Genomic DNA, 20,353 nt, shown 5'->3' with positions numbered 1-20,353 from the left:
GAGAGTTCCAGGACAGCTGAAGCTACATAGTGAAACCCTATCCTCAAAACAAAAACAAAAACAAACAAACAAAAACAAAAACAAGGTAGATAGAAAGAGAGAGAGAGAGAGAGAGAGAGAGAGAGAGAGAGAGAGAGAGAGGAAGGAAGGAAGGAAGGAAGGAAGGAGGGAGAGAGAGAGGGAGGGAGGGAGGGAGGGAGGAAGAAAATGAAAAAAAATCTATTATCTATTTTTCACTTTTCATATGTGTCATAATTCTTACAACAGCCAACCCAACGATGAAAGGTTAATTCTTATCCTTCTGCATCTAGAGATCTGGTAACAAAGACTCAGGTAACATGACTTGATTACAGGTGGCAATAAAGCCGTGAATACAGATCAAAAATTTCTTCAAAGTCTTTGTTGTATTCACTATGATATACTTACTACCTTTGGAGATTTGGATATAGAAAATGCCAATAATAATCATGGATAAGTATAATACTAATAGCCAAACACAAATAGGTGGTTCAAATTTCTGTTTTGTTTTTTTAAAGATTTATTTATATGAGTACACTGTAGCTGTCTTCAGACACTCCAGAAGAGGGCATCAGATTCTATTACAGATGGTTGTGAGCCACCATGTGGTTGCGGGGAATTGAACTCCGGACCCTTGGAAGAGCAGCCCGTGCTCTTAATCGCTGAGCTATCTCTCCAGTCCCTCAAATTTCTTAAATAAGTTATTGTACTGCCTGTAGTATCTGTAGTGCCTTGCTACCTACTCTGTATTTTCCTCCTCTTTTTCACGTGTCTGTAATGTGCATATGTGAGCTTTAGGTTCATATTGGAAATCTTCCTCAATCCCTCTTCTATATTATTCTTTTGAGGCAGGGTTGCTCAGCTGAGTCCAGAGCTCACCAATGTGGCTAGTCTTGCTAGCCAGATTTCTCTGGGACTCCCGTCTCTGCCATCTAAAGGTGGAATTATAGGTGAACCATCAGGCTTACCAGGCATTTATGTGACTTTTAAGGGTTTGAACGCTGGTCTTTTTTTATTTTGGGACAAGAGTTTTGACTTCCGAGCCATCTGCTCAGTCCCTATTCTATAACTGAAAAATTCCTCTTCTGAGCTGGACTTTCAGAGGTATAATGAGAAGGATCAGGTATTTGAGGTCATCTTCAGCTATATAGTGAGTTTGATGCTAGGCTGGGCTTTGTGAGACCCTGTCTTACCTATTCCTCTATTCTTCTTTCAATATCACTTTTAGAGTGGGTAAAATATTTTTAAAAGAATCTTCAATGATTGAAATTTACACAGTAAGAGTAATTTTTTTTTTTTTTTGGTCCATACTCTTACACCTATGATGCTAGCACTTAAAAGAGTATGGAGGCAGGAGGATCAGATAATAAAAAACACCCTTGTGTATACAACAATTTTGAGATTAGCCAAAGCAATACAAGACAAAACAAACAAGGAAAAAAACGTTTAAAAGTGTCTGAAGTATAGTAAGTAAGTTAGATAAAATCTAGATATTATCCAGGTTAGATAAAAATCATTTTGACCAAAACTAGCTTTATACGAAAGACAAAGTTCCTATATCTGTTAAGCTTCTTTATTCTTTCTGCTTGTCTGCTTTATTTTCCTCTACATACCAGTCACTCAAGTAAGAATTTCTCTGTGTTATAAATAACAAAAGAATACTAATTCTAATTGTATTATTAATAAATTACTCGTTGGTCCTTCTATTTAGAACATCTGCCATTGGGATAGCCTTGAGAGCTAATCTTTTTTTTTTAAAGATTTACTTATTTTATGTATATGAGTACACTGTAGCTGTCTTCAGACACAACAGAAGAGGACATCAGGTCTCATCACAGATGGCTGTAAGCCACCATGTGGTTGCTGGGATTTGAACTCAGGACCTCTGGAAGAGCAGTCAGTGCTCTTAACAGCTGACCATCTCTCCAACCCCGAGAGCTAATCTTAATACAGATTCCACATCTCACATCATCACAGGGGAGAAGTTGAGAAGCAAACAGTTGAAGAGATTACAATGCTCCCAGTATGTGACAAGCCTTTCCTGGACAAGATTCTGGGCTATGCATTTCTTGTCTGTCCTAGATATATATTTGGAAGTATGGAAAGACACTGAGACCCCTATGTTCATTTTTCATATATAATACACCAAGAAAGAAAGAAAGATTCCAGTGTCCATGATAAAATTAGAGAATCTTTTGCAAAAAAAGCACTGAAGCAGATGCTTTTTAGAAAAACTGAGTGCCATTTGTGATGCCATTTACACTGAAATGCTACTGCAAAAACCTGGCCTGCCCAGCAAGCTGGAGAACCATTCTAGTTCTTCTAGTTAGAAAGGTTACCTTTGGAAATGGAGAGAGAGGAAGAATGACGGATAGCATTTTGGTCTGCTTTTAGGACATCAACCAAAACACTGGTTAGCTCTGGGTAACCCTGCCCAAACTTGGGGAAGAGGTTAACATGGGTATTACTCATCTGGCTGACTACAGGTTCTTAACACTTTGTTCCTCTAAGAGTTGGAATAGGAGGGTTTATTACTGTTACAGAGCTTCTCCTTGGCACAGGCTCTGAGGAATTAAATATAACCGAGTTTTCTATATTGCTACAACTATGGTTCAGTGAGTCACAAACAGGAGAGTAGTGACCAAAGAGCAAACTTCTCCCTGGTGTTCAACAAACAATTGGTTCTGTGTGAGGTGGACTGCTGCCAAGAACACAAAGACTTGGGGCTTTGTGCAGACAAGATCAGGGATTCCCAGTTGCAGAAAAAGGATTATTTAACTCTGTTGAGGGCTGCTCCAGGACCGGGACTCCACACTCTGCTGTCAGCAGAACTTGGTATTTTACACTTCTGAAGATGTACTTTTCTAAATCAACAGTTCTCTTACTAAACAACCAATCCCAGCCAGGTAGAATATAAGCTTTGTAGAAGAGGTTAGAAAATGAGCTGGATCTCTGATGTGAATTCTCTGGATTTATCAGTTCTTAGAAAACCTCTGGCCTAGCTTTTAATGGAAAATAAAGAATTTGAGGTAAATGTTTGGGGTGGGCAAGGAGCTACTTAGTAGCATCTTTCCCAAATTATGAGTGTGTGTGAGTGTGTATAACTTAATCTCTCTGTCCCCAAGAAGTGACTCTGTTCTGACCATTATCCACCTCAGTGGAGGCAGGATGGGTTTTTTTCTTGCTATTCCATACTATATTTAACCACACCTGGCTTTTTCTTAACATGGTCCTTAATATTAAATTTTGTATCATCTGACTATACCATTCACTGCTTTCCAACTTACATTCATCAATCAATCTCCAGATATTTTTTTTTTCTGAAATGCCTTAAAGATTGTTGTTCCTGACAATGAGTAACTTGTGTTTGTCATTTTTTTCAGCAATTTCAGACCTCCTGGACAATTTGTCCAATGCTCTCACCTTTCAGTTCATTGACTACAAATGGTCGCTTTGCCTGCATGCTTTTCACTATGTTTTGTTCACTATGTTTGTGTCTGGTGCTCACAGAAATGAGAAGAGGGTGCCAGATACCCTGGAAGACCCATTTTCTTATTTCCAGAGTTAGGGGGTCAGAGACTATGCCTAGACTACCCTAACAAGTTGGCTTTGGCCACATGTGCTTGATTAGCCAATTAAAAGTCACATGAATGAAAAGCAGAAATGATTTACTCACTATGGTCACAATGGGAAGAGGGACAAAGAGGTCCAACTTCCAGGGGTCCAAACATGAGGATAAAGTTTAAACAGAAGGCATAATTAAAGAATCCTGGCTAAGGTATGGTTACTGACCCATAATTGTTTCAGCTCCTATCTCCTGCAAGGTGGTCTGATAAGTTATTGGCATTCTGGGACATCTATTTCTGATTTCCAGGAAATAAGTTTCCTATATGGCTAGCACCAGACTTCAGCCTTTTCTTTCTCAAATCATGAGATTTTTTTTTGGGGGGGAGGGAGGTCATAGTGGGGCAATTGTTGTAGCCTCTTAACTAGCCTTTCCCCACTTATTTTTATTTGTCTAATTCTCAAGACAGCATATGGAATTTTTTTTAAAGAAAAAAATTGGTACTCATTAGCTCAGAGTTCTCTGATGGTGCTCCATCTCAACACATTATAGTACTCAACATGCTCTATGTTGAGTACTTGGCATGCTCATCTCCATTCTACCCCTTTCATCCTCTTCTAGTCAGCCTCCTTCACTTCTCCCAGTCAGTCAGTGCTCCCACATTAATGCTCATTCTCTACCCAGAAGACAGTGTGTGTGTGTGTGTTGTATGTGGGGGGTATATAGGTGCCTAGGGAGGCAAAAAGAGGACACTGGATCCACGGAGCTGGAGTTATAGGAGAGTGTGAGCACGTGAGTGCTGGCATATGAACTTTAGTCCTCTGGAAGAGCAGGAAGCAGTCTTAATTAACCATCTCTCCAGCTCCTACCTGGAATCATCCTATACCTGGGTATGATGTTTTGTGACTGTTATTCCAGCCCTTGGGAAGCTGAGGCAGGAGGAACCTGAACTACCTAGGAGATCCCATTAAAAGCTGTGAAACAATCAACTATATACCTAAAACCCTCCCTTGAAGAGTATAAAGGCTTGTTCTATGATCATATATAGTTTCTGTTTAAAAGTAGACTAGTTAAAAAAAGTTGGCAGGGTATATAGTTCTTGACCAGCATGTATGAAGCCCTGGGCTTAACTTCCAGTACTGAGTAAAATGAAATACAAACAAAACTCAAAGATCAACTTCAATTGCCCTAGTGATGTCTTCTCTGGAAATGTCCTATCAATGTCAGTGTAAATTCTCCAATGGATTTTAAATTCTCCAAACAAGGGATCTTTGTTCACTGGGAGTATCTGGAGTAACCAGAAAACATACTGATATATAAAATGCTTGCAATAAGGTATGTTGAAGTAAAGCAGGGTGACACGTGCCTGTAACGGCAGCCATTGGGAAGGCTAAGGCAGGAGGATTGCAAGTTCGAGGCCTGGGCTACACAGTGAGTTCAAGTCCAGCATGGGCAACTTAGTGAGACCCTAACTTAAAAGCAAAATTATTAAGGCAGCTAGGGTTTCCACTGCTGCACTTGCCTAGAATGCCAGAGGCCCTTGGTTCAACCCCCAGCACGAATATACACCTTGAGTAAAATGAGTGTATGTCTTTTGGGTTTAATGAAATATCCCAAGCATTGTTTGGAGTGAGTTGTGATGGTCACACACAAGAACATGTCAAAGGTAATCACGAAATAGCGTTGTAAACCTTAGGGGCTGCATAAAAGCGCAGTCTGGTTGATTGTTGGCTTGGTTTGCTTCTCAAGGATCCACTGGCAACATGTTCTTGCCCAGTGGTTCTCAACCTTCCTAATACTGCGACTCTTTAATACAGTTCCTTATGTTGTGGTGACCTACAACCATAAAATTTGGGTGCGACTTCATAACTGTAATTTTGCTCCTGCTATGAACTGTAATGTAAAATATCTCATTGCAGGATATCTGATATGCGACCCCCAGAGGTAGCGACCCTTAGGTTGAGAACTGCTCTGTCTATTCCCGAGATTTCCTCAGCGGTGAACGCTTACTCGCCTGTTCATCATGTCAGACCTCTCACTTCGAGATTTGAGAAGACTACAGCGCCAGTATCCAAAGAGAGGCCGAGTCTAAGCTCGCTGCCGGATTCAACAACCCGCTCTAGTCCTCCCCAACCAAAGGGCAGGAAGCGGAAGTGACGTAATCCCCGCGCTCGGATTCCCGCCTCCCCAGCCCAAGACGGGTGACAAATGCGGAAGAGGCAGGGCAGGCGTGGGCCCCGGGGTGGCAGTTTGCTGTTTGTCCTTTGCGTAGCAGCCCGCGGAGTTTGAGTCTGTGTGTGAGACGGACCGGATCGCGGCAGGCTCCAGGCTTCACAGGTCTCCTATCCAACTGTTGGAGCCTCACAGGACCCCGCTTTCCTGGCCGGGCTTCAGACGCCCCCCACCTCCTGTGCCCAGGCTTCTTAAGACCCCCGGCTCCTGCCCGGGCCTTAGACTCCCCTCCAGCCCCATGCCGTGGGCCGGCGCTTTTCCACCCGCGGTCATCTCAGACTCAAGCCCTGCCCTTAGCGCCCGCCTATGCTCACCTCTGGGCAGGCTTTCATCTCCCAAGTAAATCCTTGTTTTTTCGTCCTCTCATCTCCGTTCCTTCTAGAAAGTAATTTTTACGCCTTTCCCCCTTGTCTTAAGCCTTGTCCCTCTTTCTCTTTTCTTCTAACCAGAAGTCAATGCCAGGAGGTATGGCGCCCCTCAAGAAGCCTCGGAATCCCACAAAATTGCCCCTGGCTTTAAATCCCACGAAGAGCAAGGACGTTTTGGCAGTGCTGGCTGAGAGGAACCAGGCCATAATACCAGTTGGGGCTTGGGTGGAACCTGCCTCACCAAATTGGTCGGGAATTCCAGCACATGTGAGTGTCAGTTGACCCGGTTACTGTGATCGCTGCCAGCCCTTTTTATTAGCCTTCTCTAAATTTTTGGTACTTAAAGAAAGATGAACTGCTGGAGGATGCTGTTTCCATTCTGATACAGGTTATATTCTTGCGTCAAAATTATACAACAATGATGTGTTTTCCAAAACTTGCTTCATCTTTGGTTGACACAATCAAATATTAACTTAGTTCTTACTACATACCAGCAAGTAGGCTAGTTTACTTCACAAACATGGTTGTTTGCTGTGAATGGCATAGGTACTGTGTACAATTTCCCGACACTGTAACATAAGAAGAATGACAGTTGGTCACTCTTCAAATGTTAAGTAGTTGCTCAGAGTTTATAAGTTTTTAAATGCAGATCCAGGCAAAATGAAAATAAGAAAATAAAAGAAAGAGGTTAATCCTGATAGACTCTGAGGAAGTTGTAAATTCCACGGGGCCAAGGAACTTCTTGTTTATTTTTGTTTTTGGGGTAAACTAGGTCCTTAGGATGTAGTTGTTGAACGAATGAGGAACTATGGTCATTGTCTGTGAAGGAATAGAAATGCTGTACACTCAGGGTAGAAGCATTTCAGATGAAGAAATGCCCTTTCAAAAGTTTACACATGTAAATATTTGATTTAATTTAATTTAATTTTTGATTTAATTTAATTTAATTTAATTTAATGTAAATATTTGATTTATTTACACATGTAAATATTTGATATTTGATTGTAAATATTTGATGTAAATATTTGTTAGTATTTGCTAACAAATGAGAGTGGTTTTGCTAGTTTTTTTTGGCTTTATTTAGTATTTTTTCTTTCTTTTTTTAATTAATTAATTAATTAATTTATTTTTATTACATATTTTCCTCAATTACATTTCCAATGCTATCCCAAAAGTCCCCCATACCCTCCCCCCCTCTTTTTTTTTTTTTTTAAAGACTTATTATTTGTAAGTACACTGTGGCTGTCTTCAGACACCCCAGAAGAGGGCATCAGATCTCATTACAGATGGTTGTGAGCCACTATGTGGTTGCTGGGACTTGAACTCAGGACCTTCAGGAAGAGCAGTCAGTGCTCTTAATCACTAAGCCATCTCTCCAGCCCACAGTTGTTTAGTATTTCAACAAACTGTTCCTTAGCTTTTTGTTCAAATTTTATTGTGCATAGGGAGTAAGTCACGTTCCACACCCCTTGTTTTTAAAATTAAATAATATTGCCTAATGTACATAGTATTTGTGGAATGTAGGAAATATACAATGTTCTTAGAATATACAAGGTACTTAACATGGGTGATTTTAGAGGAGAAACAAGACATTTAAATATTAATTAAGGGTCTTGGAGGTAGCTTACAGGTAAAAATACCTGTGTGCAACCCTGATGAACCTGGAGTGAAGCTGCAGAGATAAGAGAGACCCTGTGTAGCTGGTCTCTGCTACTTTGAGGGTCCTTCTTTCTTTCACCCTTCTCCATCCCTTCTTTTCTAACCTTTCAACCCCCTGACACTAGATAGCAACAACAAGGAAAAGGATAGGGGAGAAAGGAAAGAGACCCCTGAGTAAAGTCAGGAGTTAGAAGGGGTCAGCGTTATTGCTAGACTACTTTCTGCTGATTGGAGTCCCTTGTGGCAAGTTTGATCTTTTGTCATTAGGATATCTAATTGCTTCTTGTCTCTTCTTTGAACACAACTACTTAACCCAAAACAACAACTAACCAACGACCCAGAAGGCCTCTCTGGGCCCTAGCATTTGTATACCATATATGCCCTTGGTCTGCGTAGGGTGTTCATTACAAGTCAGACATAGTTAAGACCTTGTCTCAAACGAAACAACCCCAAAACATGGACGCCCCCAATTATAAATGTTAATATGCAATATAGTAAGTTAATTTTATTTATGTTCAGTGTATATAGTTACACAGTCATTGATTTTTGCCTACTTTGCTACCTTTCAGGAAGGAACTTAAAAGTTGGACTGCATGTGATGAAGTGCTAAGAATAATATCTCTCTTAATCAAAGAAGAAAGATATGACTGGGTTGGTTGGGAAAGTTTAAAAGTTTAAAAGACTCTGGATAAGTAGATATGAGCTGACTCTCCTATTACGGGGATTGGAGACAGTAGGAAATAAGGAAGTCGCTGTTAGATGGTGGGTTAGATTGGTTGGAGGGGAAGGTTTAGTGGAAGGATGGAGGTTGACAGGATTTGAAGATAAGGGGAGTAGGAAGCTATAGAAAGTCGTGGGAAAACTTTATTCACTATTTAATATTTATAGGTAAGTTCCATAAACAAGCTGTTTTGATTAGATTAATTGCTTCAAAGTTTTAAGGGCTAGGGAGAGATTAGGGTTAGAGTTAGATTGAGAGGAACAAATTAGAATAAATTAAGACAATTTAGACATGTGGTATAACATCAGAATTTCTTTAGTAATGGGGAATGGAGGAGAGGAACGCCTTGAAAAGGGTGAGTGAAATAGGAATCAATAAATAAGAATTGGTACGAAGTTCTGTTGTTACTGAAGTCAGTATACTTTAGCAAACTTTTAATTCCATCTACTTATTTGTAGTGCGGAGGTGTAAAGGTTTGTAGAAATTGGTTCTCTTCTCCCACCATGATGTGGAGCTTGGTGATAGCACTCAGCTCTTCAGGGCCTTTACCTGCTGAGCTATCTCACTGCCCCAATACATCTTTTTAAGGACTAAGACACCTTTAGAGCTAATGCCAGTAGTATCATACTGCTCAAAATCTTTTACTATAACACCCTTCTTGTTAAAAATAGTTTAAGTTCTCACATAGTCAGAATATTAAAAGTCTTGAAACACATACAAATTGTTTCCTTTCCTCCTTATAAATAATTCTACAATCAGTTCCAGTCATGCATCTGGTAGAACTCTTTATTACTAAACATTGGGAATCTGTTCTTACTAACAGCCCCAGCACTGTCAGTTCGGAGATAGAGTAAATAGTTACTTCTAAAGCTTGTCTACTGTAAGGACATTCCTATTCTAAAGAAAAACGTAACATTTCAAGGTTTGTAAAAGCCTCACAGCTTCAGAAATTCATTTCTCTTTGGTAATTAAATTACTGGTAAATTAATTTGGTAAGCTAAATTATTATGAAAAATCACTGTGGTCTTATATATGATTTCTCTTGCATGTTAGCCCCCTCCCTTTATCTTTTGTTATATAACAAATCATATGAGAACATAGTGGCATGAAGCAGGTAATACTGTGTGTCAGGAGTTTACACAGGATAATGTGGCATGTCTTACCTGCTTCAGTGTCCTGGGCCTCAGCTGAGTGGCTTAAGTAACTGGATAGTTGAGACATCTTCCTGGGTCTGGATGTTAAAGTTCTTCATTCTTTGAAGACTTTTTCATGTATGTGGCCTTTGGGTTGGGTGGTTAGTATACCTGGGGGCTGGCTGGATATCTTTCCATACCATATGGCTAATTTGGCTAGCTGTGCTTCCCTCCAACTTGGGAGTCTCAGAGTAGTCAGTTCTTTTGTGATACTGGACTCCCTAACTACACTTAGATAGTGGTTTAGAGCTGTCATTTCCTTGCTCTTCTGGAGAGAGCAGATTTTAGAACTGAGTTTTTCTTCTTCACAATAGTATGCTAACTTCTCTGCATCCATGACATTCCTCATGGGCCAAATGGATGACATTTCAGTCCACTTTCTATTTTTTTCTTTAAAGACTTCAGCATACGTAGTTGAAGAGGAAATAAAGGAACAGCAACGAAGAAAGCAAGAGTCTCTGAGACATTTTCAGAGACAAGTCAGGCACCGGGTCAATCAGCGGGTTAAGCTGAGGAAAAAGCAACAACTTCACAAGTCTTACAAAGCAGTAAGTTCTGAAGTGAGGCGGCGTGAGTGGACACGCTGTGAAGCTGTAGCACCATCACTTTTTGATGCTGGTTGTTAAAATCCAAATTTCTACTGTGTATAACCAATTTTCGTGTAGAGAAACCGTTTTTTTGTTTTTTTGTTTTTTTGTTTTTTTTTTTTCTGTTATGTTCCGACTTGCTTTTTATCCCTTTCACTAAAGTGTAAAAAAAAAAAAAAAAAAGGTCAGGATTTTAGGTACAGATTTAAGTTTGAATTCTATCTTTGTCACCTAACTTTGTGACCTTGGGCTACTTAACTTTTCTAATTGCATATAGTTTCCTTATTTCTAAAGTAGACAGATGTTGAGTATGGTGGCTCATATCTATTATCTCAGTATGTGGGAGGCTAAGGCAGGAGGAGTACCATGAGTTCCAGACCTGGACTACACAGAATGATACCCTGTGTCAAAAGAGAGAAAAAAAACCATTAACATATACATAAGTATGTTGTATGTATCTCTATGTGATATATGATATGAATATATGCATATCCCATATATCACATAGAGATACATAGATATATGTATATATGTATACATATATGTGTATATATGATGTGTGTATTAAGGATCTGTAGATGAACAGAACAGATAGGAAATTTATTAGAGTGACTTACAGGCTATGGTCCAATGTCTGTCTCTGATGGAGAGGCCAGGAATCCTGTAGTCATTCAATCCATGGGATTGGATATTTTTGCAGTCCCATTCTGGTGCTAGAGTCCCAGAGGATCCTTAGAGAGCTGCTATTCTTTAGTCTGGGTTGGAATTCCAAAGAAGTTGCTTCTAATACCAGTGAGTCAGCACAGGATAGATGAGCTTGCTAGTGAGGCAAGAAACCAAAAGCTTTCTTCCATATTTTTTATATGGGCTGCCACCAGAAGGTGGCCTAGATTTAGGGTGGGTCTTCATACCTCAGATCATCCAATCAAAGAAATCTTTCACAGGTGTGCTCATCTGCTTAGCTTTTAGTTGATTCCAGAAGTAGTCAAGGTGTCAGCCACAATTAGCTATCACAATATGATATGATACTTAAGTTTATAGGATTGTATAGGAACTAAGTGAGATAGCCTACTTAAATTATTATCACATGTTTGTTCCTCCATCAGCTAAGGCCTCCTGCCCCTACTCCTTTGTCCCAATTGAAAATTTTATGGCTGCTAGAAGGTATTACTTATGTTAGTATGGAGTAGCGTCTCATTATCCCTCCTTTTTCCTTTGTGCAGGCAGAAAAGGAAGGCTCTATAGCCATGCAGTATTCAGATTTGGCACATTTATCTTCTAAAAGGACAAGTGTTTTCCCTAGCAATTTGAATGCTGCTGTTGGAAGGTTTAGGTTACCCACTTCCCAGGTGCTTGGTGATGCAATAGAAGATGGAGAGAATCAGTTGTTTCAACAACAAGCTCAAGCTGTAAGTACAGGTACAATTTATTTTCTGTCTTCATGTTTCTCTTCAGTCCTCTAATGTATAGATATAATGTATTCAGGGTATAAAATAGATATTAGGAGTTGACCTATTGACTTTCCTTTTTTTCTTGTGTGTGTGTGAGTGTATGTGTGTGCATGTGTAGGCTTAAGATTTGCATCATCAATTGTCTTTCTCAGTCACTCTCTAACTTACATATTGAGGCACGGCCTCTTACTGAACTTGGTGCCCTATTCCCTATCTCTGACTCCCAGATGTGGGATTCGGCTTTTTATGTAGGTTCTGGGGTATGAACTCTCTAGTCTTCACAGTTGTACAGCCAGCTCTTACCAGCTGAGCTCTCTTCCCAGGTCAAACTACTACTGCTACTACTGCTACTACTACTACTACTTCTTCTTTGCCACTTTTTATCTTTTAAATGTGGGATAGTGTTTATTTTCAGTTTTCAAAAATTGTTTATTTATGGATTGAATGGCTGGTTGGTTGAAAGTGTCTTGCTGTGTAGCCTAGGCTGATGTGAGACCCACAGTCATCATCTTTCTATCTCCCAAGTACTGGAATTATAAACATGAACCATAATATATTCCTTACTTATGAATATACTTTTAATATTCATTTGTTTTTGATAAGACATTGTAGAACTGTCTAAAGAAAGGTATCAAAAATCCAGAAATAAATGTATTAGTTTTGAGTCAAAGAACATCAAATTTCCAATTGTACTGGAATTGTGCACTCTATATATGTAATTGTCAGTTTTTTGCTATAGACAGAAATGATCTTAACCGTTGATGCCAAGGTTCAATACAGTTAAATAGTATTTTATTATTTTTTTGCTTCTCTTAGTTTTGTCTTTTAAACTAATTATCACAATAAATGTATCTGTACTATATGTCAGGTAATAATCTAGTAAATTCTTAACATATCCAGAATACTTGGAAAAAATTTAAGTGACCTTTTTAATGTAGCTAATACTTAAAAATTAAAGCACTGTGAGAAGCATCATTCTTCCCATCCAGTTAGTTCCTTTTTTGGTTGCCTGAGCTTTTGCTGATGTGTTGTTTACCTTTGCTTTAAGAATTGTACTTCATTCTACTTGAAAACATATATTTAGGAATAGTGTGAAGAGAAGAAAAGTCAATGTGGAAAACGATGACCATGTGAAAACAAAAGCTGTTTTACTCCAAGTTAATTTGCTTTTTCAAGTCCTTGCATAGCTTCAGGGATTGACCTAACTAGGGCAGCAAGACAGATATATAGGGACACATGAACAGAAAAGCTGTGATCAAGTTAGACTCTCTGAAGTTCATTCAGTGTGCTTATTATATACAGTTGAACAGTGAGGTGTGTTATTGCATACAGCTGAATTGAGGAAGCAGGGCTTATGATATACAGGTGGATCAAGGAGGCATGTTTAGCTAATTTCAGGAGCTATCTCTGTAGGGTAACAGTTTTTGGGTCATAAATATCAGGGGGAGCAGGAGGAAGCTATGTTAAACTTTTTTTGCATACATTATAAATATCTGCACGTGGACCAGAGAAAGGATTTGCCATCCCTTGTTGAGGTTTGGTCTGTTGCTAAGTATTGTGATGCTAAATACTGACCCCCAAGATCTGGTTGCTTCAGGGGTGAAGAAATCCTCATGTACACCAAATGTTGCTATGTAATCTTGTTCCTTAATCTAAAACTACTGGTTAAATAAAGATACCTACAGCCTATAGCTGGGCAGAAGAGAGGTAGGCGGGGCTTTGGTTCCTGGGGCTTGGGTTCTGAGGCAGAGGCAAAGAGGAGGAGACAGATGAAGAGAGAAGACACTATGGGTTATAGGACCATGAGAACTGGCCGTGGGGATTGGCCAATCAGAGCAAGAGCAGCCCAGATGGAACATGGCAAGTCATATCTTGGGTTTATTGACAGGAAAAGAGACAAAATAGCTTAGAGTGTTTCATATCTGCTCAGCTGTAGTACTGTTAAGGCTTATTATAAATATAAAGGTTTTGGGTCTTTTTTTTTCTGGGAACTAAATTATCTAAGGTGGGGTAGAAACCCCCAATTAACTTTTACTACAACAATCGCTCTGAACTCATCAAGGGAAGGCTTTGCCACTAGCAAGGCATTGGAATCTGTGGTAATCTGAAAGAAAATGGCCTCCATAGGCCCATAGTGGGTGACACTGTTAGGTGTGGTCTTGTGGGGGAAGTGGTTACTTGGGGTGGGGCTTTGAGGTTTCAAATGGTTAAGCCATGCCTAGTGTGACAGTCACTTTCTTCTGCCTGCTGATCCAGGTATAGAACTCTTCATTTACCTCTCCAGCACCATGTCTGTCTGCAGGCCACCATGCTTTCTGCCATGATGATAATTGCTAAACTTCTGAACTGTAAGCCAGCCCCCATTAAATATTTTCCTTTATAAGAGTTAATGTGGTCATGATGTCTCTTCAGAGCAATAGAAACTCTTAACTAAGACAGAATTTGGTAGCAGAGACGATAGGCCTACAAGACCATACTTTTGTTTAAGGAATGTGGACTTTGGATTAGAAAAGCAGTTGAATGCTTTAAGTGGAACTTAATGGGCCATCCTATTAGGATCATGAAAGACATGTGGTGCTGAGGATGATTTGAACTGTAGGGGCCTGGCTCAAGATGTTTCAGAGGAGAAGAATGTTAGTATGTGGCTGTCTTAGTTAGGGTTTTACTGCTGTGAACAGACACCATGACCAAGGCAAGTCTTATAAAAAACAACATTTAACTGGGGCTGGCTTACAGGTCCAGAGGTTCAATCCATTATCATCAAGATGGGAGCATGGCAGCATCCAGGCAAGCACGGCACAGGCTGAGCTGAGAGTTCTACATCTTCATCCAAAGGCTGCTAGTAGAAGACTGACTCCCAGGCAACTAGGGTGAAGGTCTTAAGCCACACCCACAGTGACACACCTATTCCAACAAGGCCACACCTCCAGATGGTGCCACTCCCTGGTCCAAGAATATACAAACCATCACAGTGGCCTAGAGACTGTTTTGTTTTTGTTTTTTTTTTTAAATGACATTTTGGTGGTAAATATGGCTGCTTTTTCCCTCATTCAAAAAAATCTGCCTGAGGCTAAAGTGAAGTGTTTGGATTATTTGCATTGCAGAGAAAATTTCAAAATACCCCAGTATATACTCTGTTATGCGGTTATTAGTGTTCACTCTTATGAAGATCTATAATGAAAAAGGAACAAACTAAGCAAGGAAAAATACAAACTGTACAATTCAAAGAGAAAAGGGGCACCAGGAAGTGGAATGGAGATAAATGGTTCAGTGTAATAAAGGGAGTGGTGACTTCAGGGCAAGATCCTACCAAACTAAGCTTTCAATTTGTGAAAAGGAATTAAAGAAAAGATCAGAGCCAGGTGTGGTAGTGCATATCTTTACACATCACTGCTGAGGCAGCAGTAGGCAGATCTCTTAGTTCAAGGCCAACCTGGCTTGCAGAGTGAGTTCCAGGATAGGCAAGCTTAGGCAGTGAAGGTGACTGTGGAAAACAGTAAGCTAATGAAGATGTAATTGAATGAGGGGGCCATGTTCCAGCCCTAGCAAGCAGAACCTGGCAGCTTCAGCCACATGGTTCTAGCTTTAGAGTCAAGGATAGAAGAAAGGGATCATGGGATCTCCTTCAGAGCCTGAGAGCCACAGAGCCAGGCATGTGTCAGGGGTGTGTCCATGCATGGAAGCTTAGAGAGGCTATTGGGTGAAGCTTTGATTGCCTTGGAGACCCCAAAATGTTGGAGATGGCTAGCATCGTGTGATATGTGCTGAGGAGAACTGCTACCAGGGAGTGGGAACAGCCCAAGAGAAGGAAGTATTATGCTGCAGTTAAGAAAGCTGACAGGAGTTGGAGATCTGAAGAACATCAGATATGGAGGTGTAGAGTTTGGAGCTTGCCCAGCTGGTATTGGTCTTGCTTTTGTTATTAGACGCGTTCTCACGACCGGCCAGGAAGAACACCACAGACCAGAATCTTCTGCGGCAAAGCTTTATTGCTTACATCTTCAGGAGCCAGAGTGCAGGAAGCAAGAGAGCAAGAAGCAAGAGAGCAAGAAGCAAGAGAGAGAGAAAACGAAACCCCGTCCCTCTTAAGGAGCATTCTCTTTCGCCTCGGACGTGTCACTCCCTGATTGGCTGCAGCCCATCGGCCGAGTTGACGTCACGGGGAAGGCAGAGCACAAGTAGTCATAAGATACCCTTGGCACATGCGCAGATTATTTGTTTACCACTTAGAACACAGCTGTCAGCGCCATCTTGTAACGGCGAATGTGGGCGCGGCTCCCAACATCTCCCCCTATCCTTTTAATAAGAGCAAATAGGCCACCCATATTAATGAGAGTGGAGATAGAGGTCAAATCCCCAGTGTGTAGGTAAAGGAGCCATGTACAGGATTAGCTCTTAGGCTTACAGGCTTTTACCCAGAGCAACCCTGACCTGCTCCCGTGTCGTTTTGCCTGGGGGAAGGGAACTAGGACACTGAACCTTCATGAAAGATGACATGTCTCCCTAGAATAGGCTCATATATGCCGCAGAGCCTTTCCATTGCAGTGCTTAGCCGTGCAACTCTCTCGGGCTGCTGAAGCACACTCACTCTATCCCGTGCAATGAGTCTAGCCTCATGGGATATAAGAGCTGAGTGGCCAGCGACCTATTGCCTAAGCATAGATGTATCAGGGGAAGCTCCATGTTCTAGTCCTGCAAGCGCCTGGGCAATAACCACCTTGTCTCTCCTAGTTTGGGCCTTAAGCTTACAGACCAATCAAAGAAGCAACACTAATCCACAGCAAAGTGTATCTCCAAATAATATTAATCCCACCCAATTTTTTAAAGAAGGAAAATGTTGAGGAGATCCAATTGGGTAATCCTTTGGTCAGCGACAGGTCCAAGCGCGTGGAGTTGACCTGAAGTCTCAATTCCCGAAGGATCTGTTCAAATTCAGCCATCCAATTCTGTAACATATACTGAAAAAGACTTTTTGACAATTTAGCTGCCCTAGTAAATTTAACATACTGAATGGAAATAACACACAATCCCGGAAACTTTTGTTCACATCCCAGCTGAGTTATTTGTCATAATACATCTAGTTGTATCTGGACAAGATCTATGAGTTGATTAACCAGCATGAGACCTCCCTGTATCTTGACATTAGCTGAGGCCTGTTTATCTATGACTGTAGTCACTGAGGCTGACAAAGTGTTAATGGTGTCAGTCGTCTGGACCTGTCCAGACAGAGCCAAGGCTGTCTGAATTAAGGCCAAACCCAGTTCCTAGTTAGTGGTAAAAAAGCAGGAGAATACTTGAGCATTATACATCACCGTCATTGGGAGTGGAAATGTCGACATTATCCCCCAACGCTGCTCTCTCTTTATTATTGACGCCCTGGACATCACCAAGACGAGGGACATTAGTATTCCCTTGGTCAGTCTGGATTTTTCGGGTGAGTCTTTCTGGTACCCAAAATGGGTTGTCTTCATTCTGTGGGAAAACACAGATAGCTCCCCTGGATCTTATCAAAATAGGATCCGGGCCATACCATTTATTATCAAGGACATTTTTCCATTTAACCATCTCATTGGGCCTATCTGGCTCTGAACAATGACGTTCAGCCGCAGTATGGCCATGAACATCAATATTTAAAAAATTGAGTGTAAAGAGTGCCAAAGACACCGACACTCTTGGTGCTCGGGGTAAAATCTCTTCAATTCCCCTCTTCTGTTTTATAAGATAGGCTTTGAGGGTGCGATGCGCACGCTCAACAATACCCTGTCCTTGAGGGTTGTATGGAAGTCCAGTCAGGTGGGTTACGTCCATCTGACGGCAGAACTGCTGAAATTTTTGAGACGTATAAGCTGGTCCATTATCAGTCTTAAGGAGTTTGGGTTTCCCCCAAGCACTCCATGCCTCAAGACAATGTTGAATCACATGTGAGGCTTTTTCTCCGGTTAACGGAGAAGCAAACATGATGCCAGAACATGTGTCAATGGACACATGGAGATATTGAAGTTTTCCAAAGGAAGAAACATGTGTAACATCCATTTGCCAGACCTGTAGAGGTCGAATACCGCGTGGGTTAATTCCCACATGAGGAACTGGCAAGAACTCACAGCAGCTTTGACATTGAGTAACAATGTCACGGGCTTCTTTTCTTGTCAAGGAGAAACGACTGCGTAATGTTTCAGCCGTCACATGAAAATTGTTATGAAAGTTTCTTGCAGCCTCTACCGGGGATGATAGGGCAGCAGCCACCACTTTAGTGGCCTTATCTGCCAAATCATTTCCCAGAGCCATGGGGCCAGGTAGGCCTGAGTGGGCTCTAACATGAGTAATATAAACAGGAGATCTTCTAGATAACAAAACTAATTGTATCTGCTGAAAAATATTGGCAACTCTACTGGAAGGCTTAATCACTCCAGCCACTTCTAAAAGATTTACTGCATTAACCACATAACAGGAATCTGACACAATATTAAGGGGTTCTAAAAAGGTTTTTAAAACTTCTAAGACCACTAAACATTCTACCACTTGAGGTGAAATTTCATTATACTGTTTGGATACCACTTTACCATTAGCCACATAGGCACCTATGCCAGTTTTTGATCCATCAGTATATACCACAATCCCATTTTTAAGTGGGTTTCTTACTGTTATTTGTGGAAACACAACAGATTGATTTTGGGCAAACTGTAAGATTGGATGTTTTGGATAATGGTTATCTATTTTTCCTGAAAAGGAGGTAACTAAAACTGCCCAATCATTAGATGCGGCTGCCAAGGTTTGAACCTGTGCAGCGGTATAAGGTACAATTAAAAGATATGGACTTTGCCCAAAGTGGGTGATTGCTGCTTTTAGACCTTTAAGGGCAAGCTGTGCAATTGCATCAGGATACCAATCTATTATTTTAGCTGGGGATACGTTTGGATGGATCCACAACAATGGCCCATTCTGCCACAAAACTGCAGTTGGCAATTGTGCTGTCTTAAAGACACACAAACTGAAAGGCTGCGAATCCTCAATACGTTGTAATTGTGCATTCTGTAAGGCCTTTTCCACTTTTTGTAAGGCCTGGTTAGCAGCTAGAGTAAGAGTCCTAGGGGAGGAGATATGAGGATCTCCTTCTAAAATACTAAACAAAGGCCTTAACTCAGCGGAAGGAATCTTTAAAAAAGGTCTGAGCCAATTAATATCTCCCAACAGCTTTTGAAAATCATTTAAGGTATGGAGGTGATCTCTTCTTATCTCTACCTTTTGGGGCACAATCTTATCTGGGGACACCACAGAGCCCAAGAATTGTCCTGTATCAGAAATTTGGACCTTTTCTGTGGCTATCTGTAAACCCCACTGACTTAAAGTTTTAAGTAGAAGAGGATATGCCTTTTGTAGCATGGTAAGGTCTTTATGGCACAGGAGGATGTCATCCATGTAAAGGAGCAAAATTAAAGAGGGGAATTGTTCCCTCACTGGCAAAAGAGCTTCTTGTACATAAAGTTGACACATAGTAGGACTATTGGACATTCCCTGTGGTAAGACCTTCCATTGATACCTCTTATCAGGTTCCATGTGATTAATAGAGGGGATGGTAAAGGCAAATCTGGGCCTATCCCTTGGACACAAAGGTATAGAAAAGAAACAATCTTTAATATCTATAATAATTAAATTCCAGCCACGTGGTAAGGCGGAAAGTACAGGGAGACCCCTCTGTACTGGGCCAAATAAGTTCATTTGCTCATTAATGGCTCTGAGGTCATGGAGCAGTCTCCACTTTCCTGACTTTTTCTTAATTACAAAAATTGGAGTATTCCAAGGTGAGGTAGAGGGTTCAATATGGCCTAATTTTAATTGTTCCTCTACCAGTTGAATCACAGCTTCTAGTTTTTCAGAGGATAGGTGCCATTGAGGAACCCACACTGGGTCCCCTGTTTTCCATGGTATGGGTCGTGCTGCCCCAATGGCCACTAAGGAAAAACCCAGACCCTGTCTGTCTTGGTTTCCATTAGGTGAGATGGGCTCTATCCTTCCCTGTTCTTGATGTCCTAACCCTTTTCCTTCTTTATAACCCATCTTTGCCATGATATTTTTTGCTTTAGCTGAATACCCTCCCAATGGGGCGTTTTCATTGGACAAAATAAGGCCCAAATGCTGCATAATATCCCTTCCCCAGAGGTTAACCGGGAGTGGGAGCACATAAGGTATGAATTTCCCTTGCTGTCCTTCAGAGGATTCCCACGTCAAGGCAATGGAGCTTATAGTGGGACATGATTGATATCCTAGGCCCTGTAATGAATGAGATGACTCTGTGGTGGGCCATGCTTTGGGCCACCAATGTGTAGAAATTATACTTTCATCTGCTCCGGTATCAAGGATGCCTTCAAACTCTTTTCCATTAATCTTAAGGCGGAGCTTAGGTCTATCATTTAAAGATACAACCAAATAGGCAGAATCATTTCCTGAGGAGCCCATTTTCTTTATCTCAGGTCCTGCAGATTTCTCCCTGGTATTATCAGGGAGGAGCAGCAGCTGAGCTATCCTATCTCCTTTACTAATAGAAAAAACGCCTTTAGGGCT

The 20,353-nt window shown here is 40.9% G+C and overlaps 1 protein-coding gene across 13 annotated transcripts in view; it reads left to right on the top strand.

Annotated features, from left to right (window-relative positions):
* Nucleotides 1-3,969: 3,969 nt before the first annotated feature.
* Nucleotides 3,970-20,353, top strand: part of Ccdc15 (coiled-coil domain containing 15) — an 82,757-nt gene continuing 66,373 nt past the window's right edge. For 7 of the 13 annotated variants that reach the window (XR_379118.4, XM_017313387.2, XM_006510340.4 and 4 more), the window contains exons 1-4: nt 3,970-6,154; nt 6,265-6,450; nt 10,155-10,304; nt 11,567-11,752. Coding sequence is in view for 10 of the 13 variants with exons in the window: in XM_017313387.2 (XP_017168876.1) it covers nt 6,122-6,154; nt 6,265-6,450; nt 10,155-10,304; nt 11,567-11,752 (555 nt within the window). In the remaining 3 variants the exon portion in view is untranslated. Of the gene's footprint in view, nt 6,155-6,232; nt 6,451-10,154; nt 10,305-11,566; nt 11,763-20,353 lie in introns of those variants that run through there. The other 6 variants (XM_006510341.4, XM_006510338.4, XM_030244390.1 and 3 more) reach the window with 5 other exon arrangements.

Source organism: Mus musculus, chromosome 9, assembly GCF_000001635.26.
Source record: "Mus musculus strain C57BL/6J chromosome 9, GRCm38.p6 C57BL/6J".
NCBI lineage: Eukaryota > Metazoa > Chordata > Mammalia > Rodentia > Muridae > Mus > Mus musculus.
The sequence above is the reverse complement of the archived record's forward strand: the minus strand, read 5'-3'. Positions and strand labels throughout refer to the sequence as shown.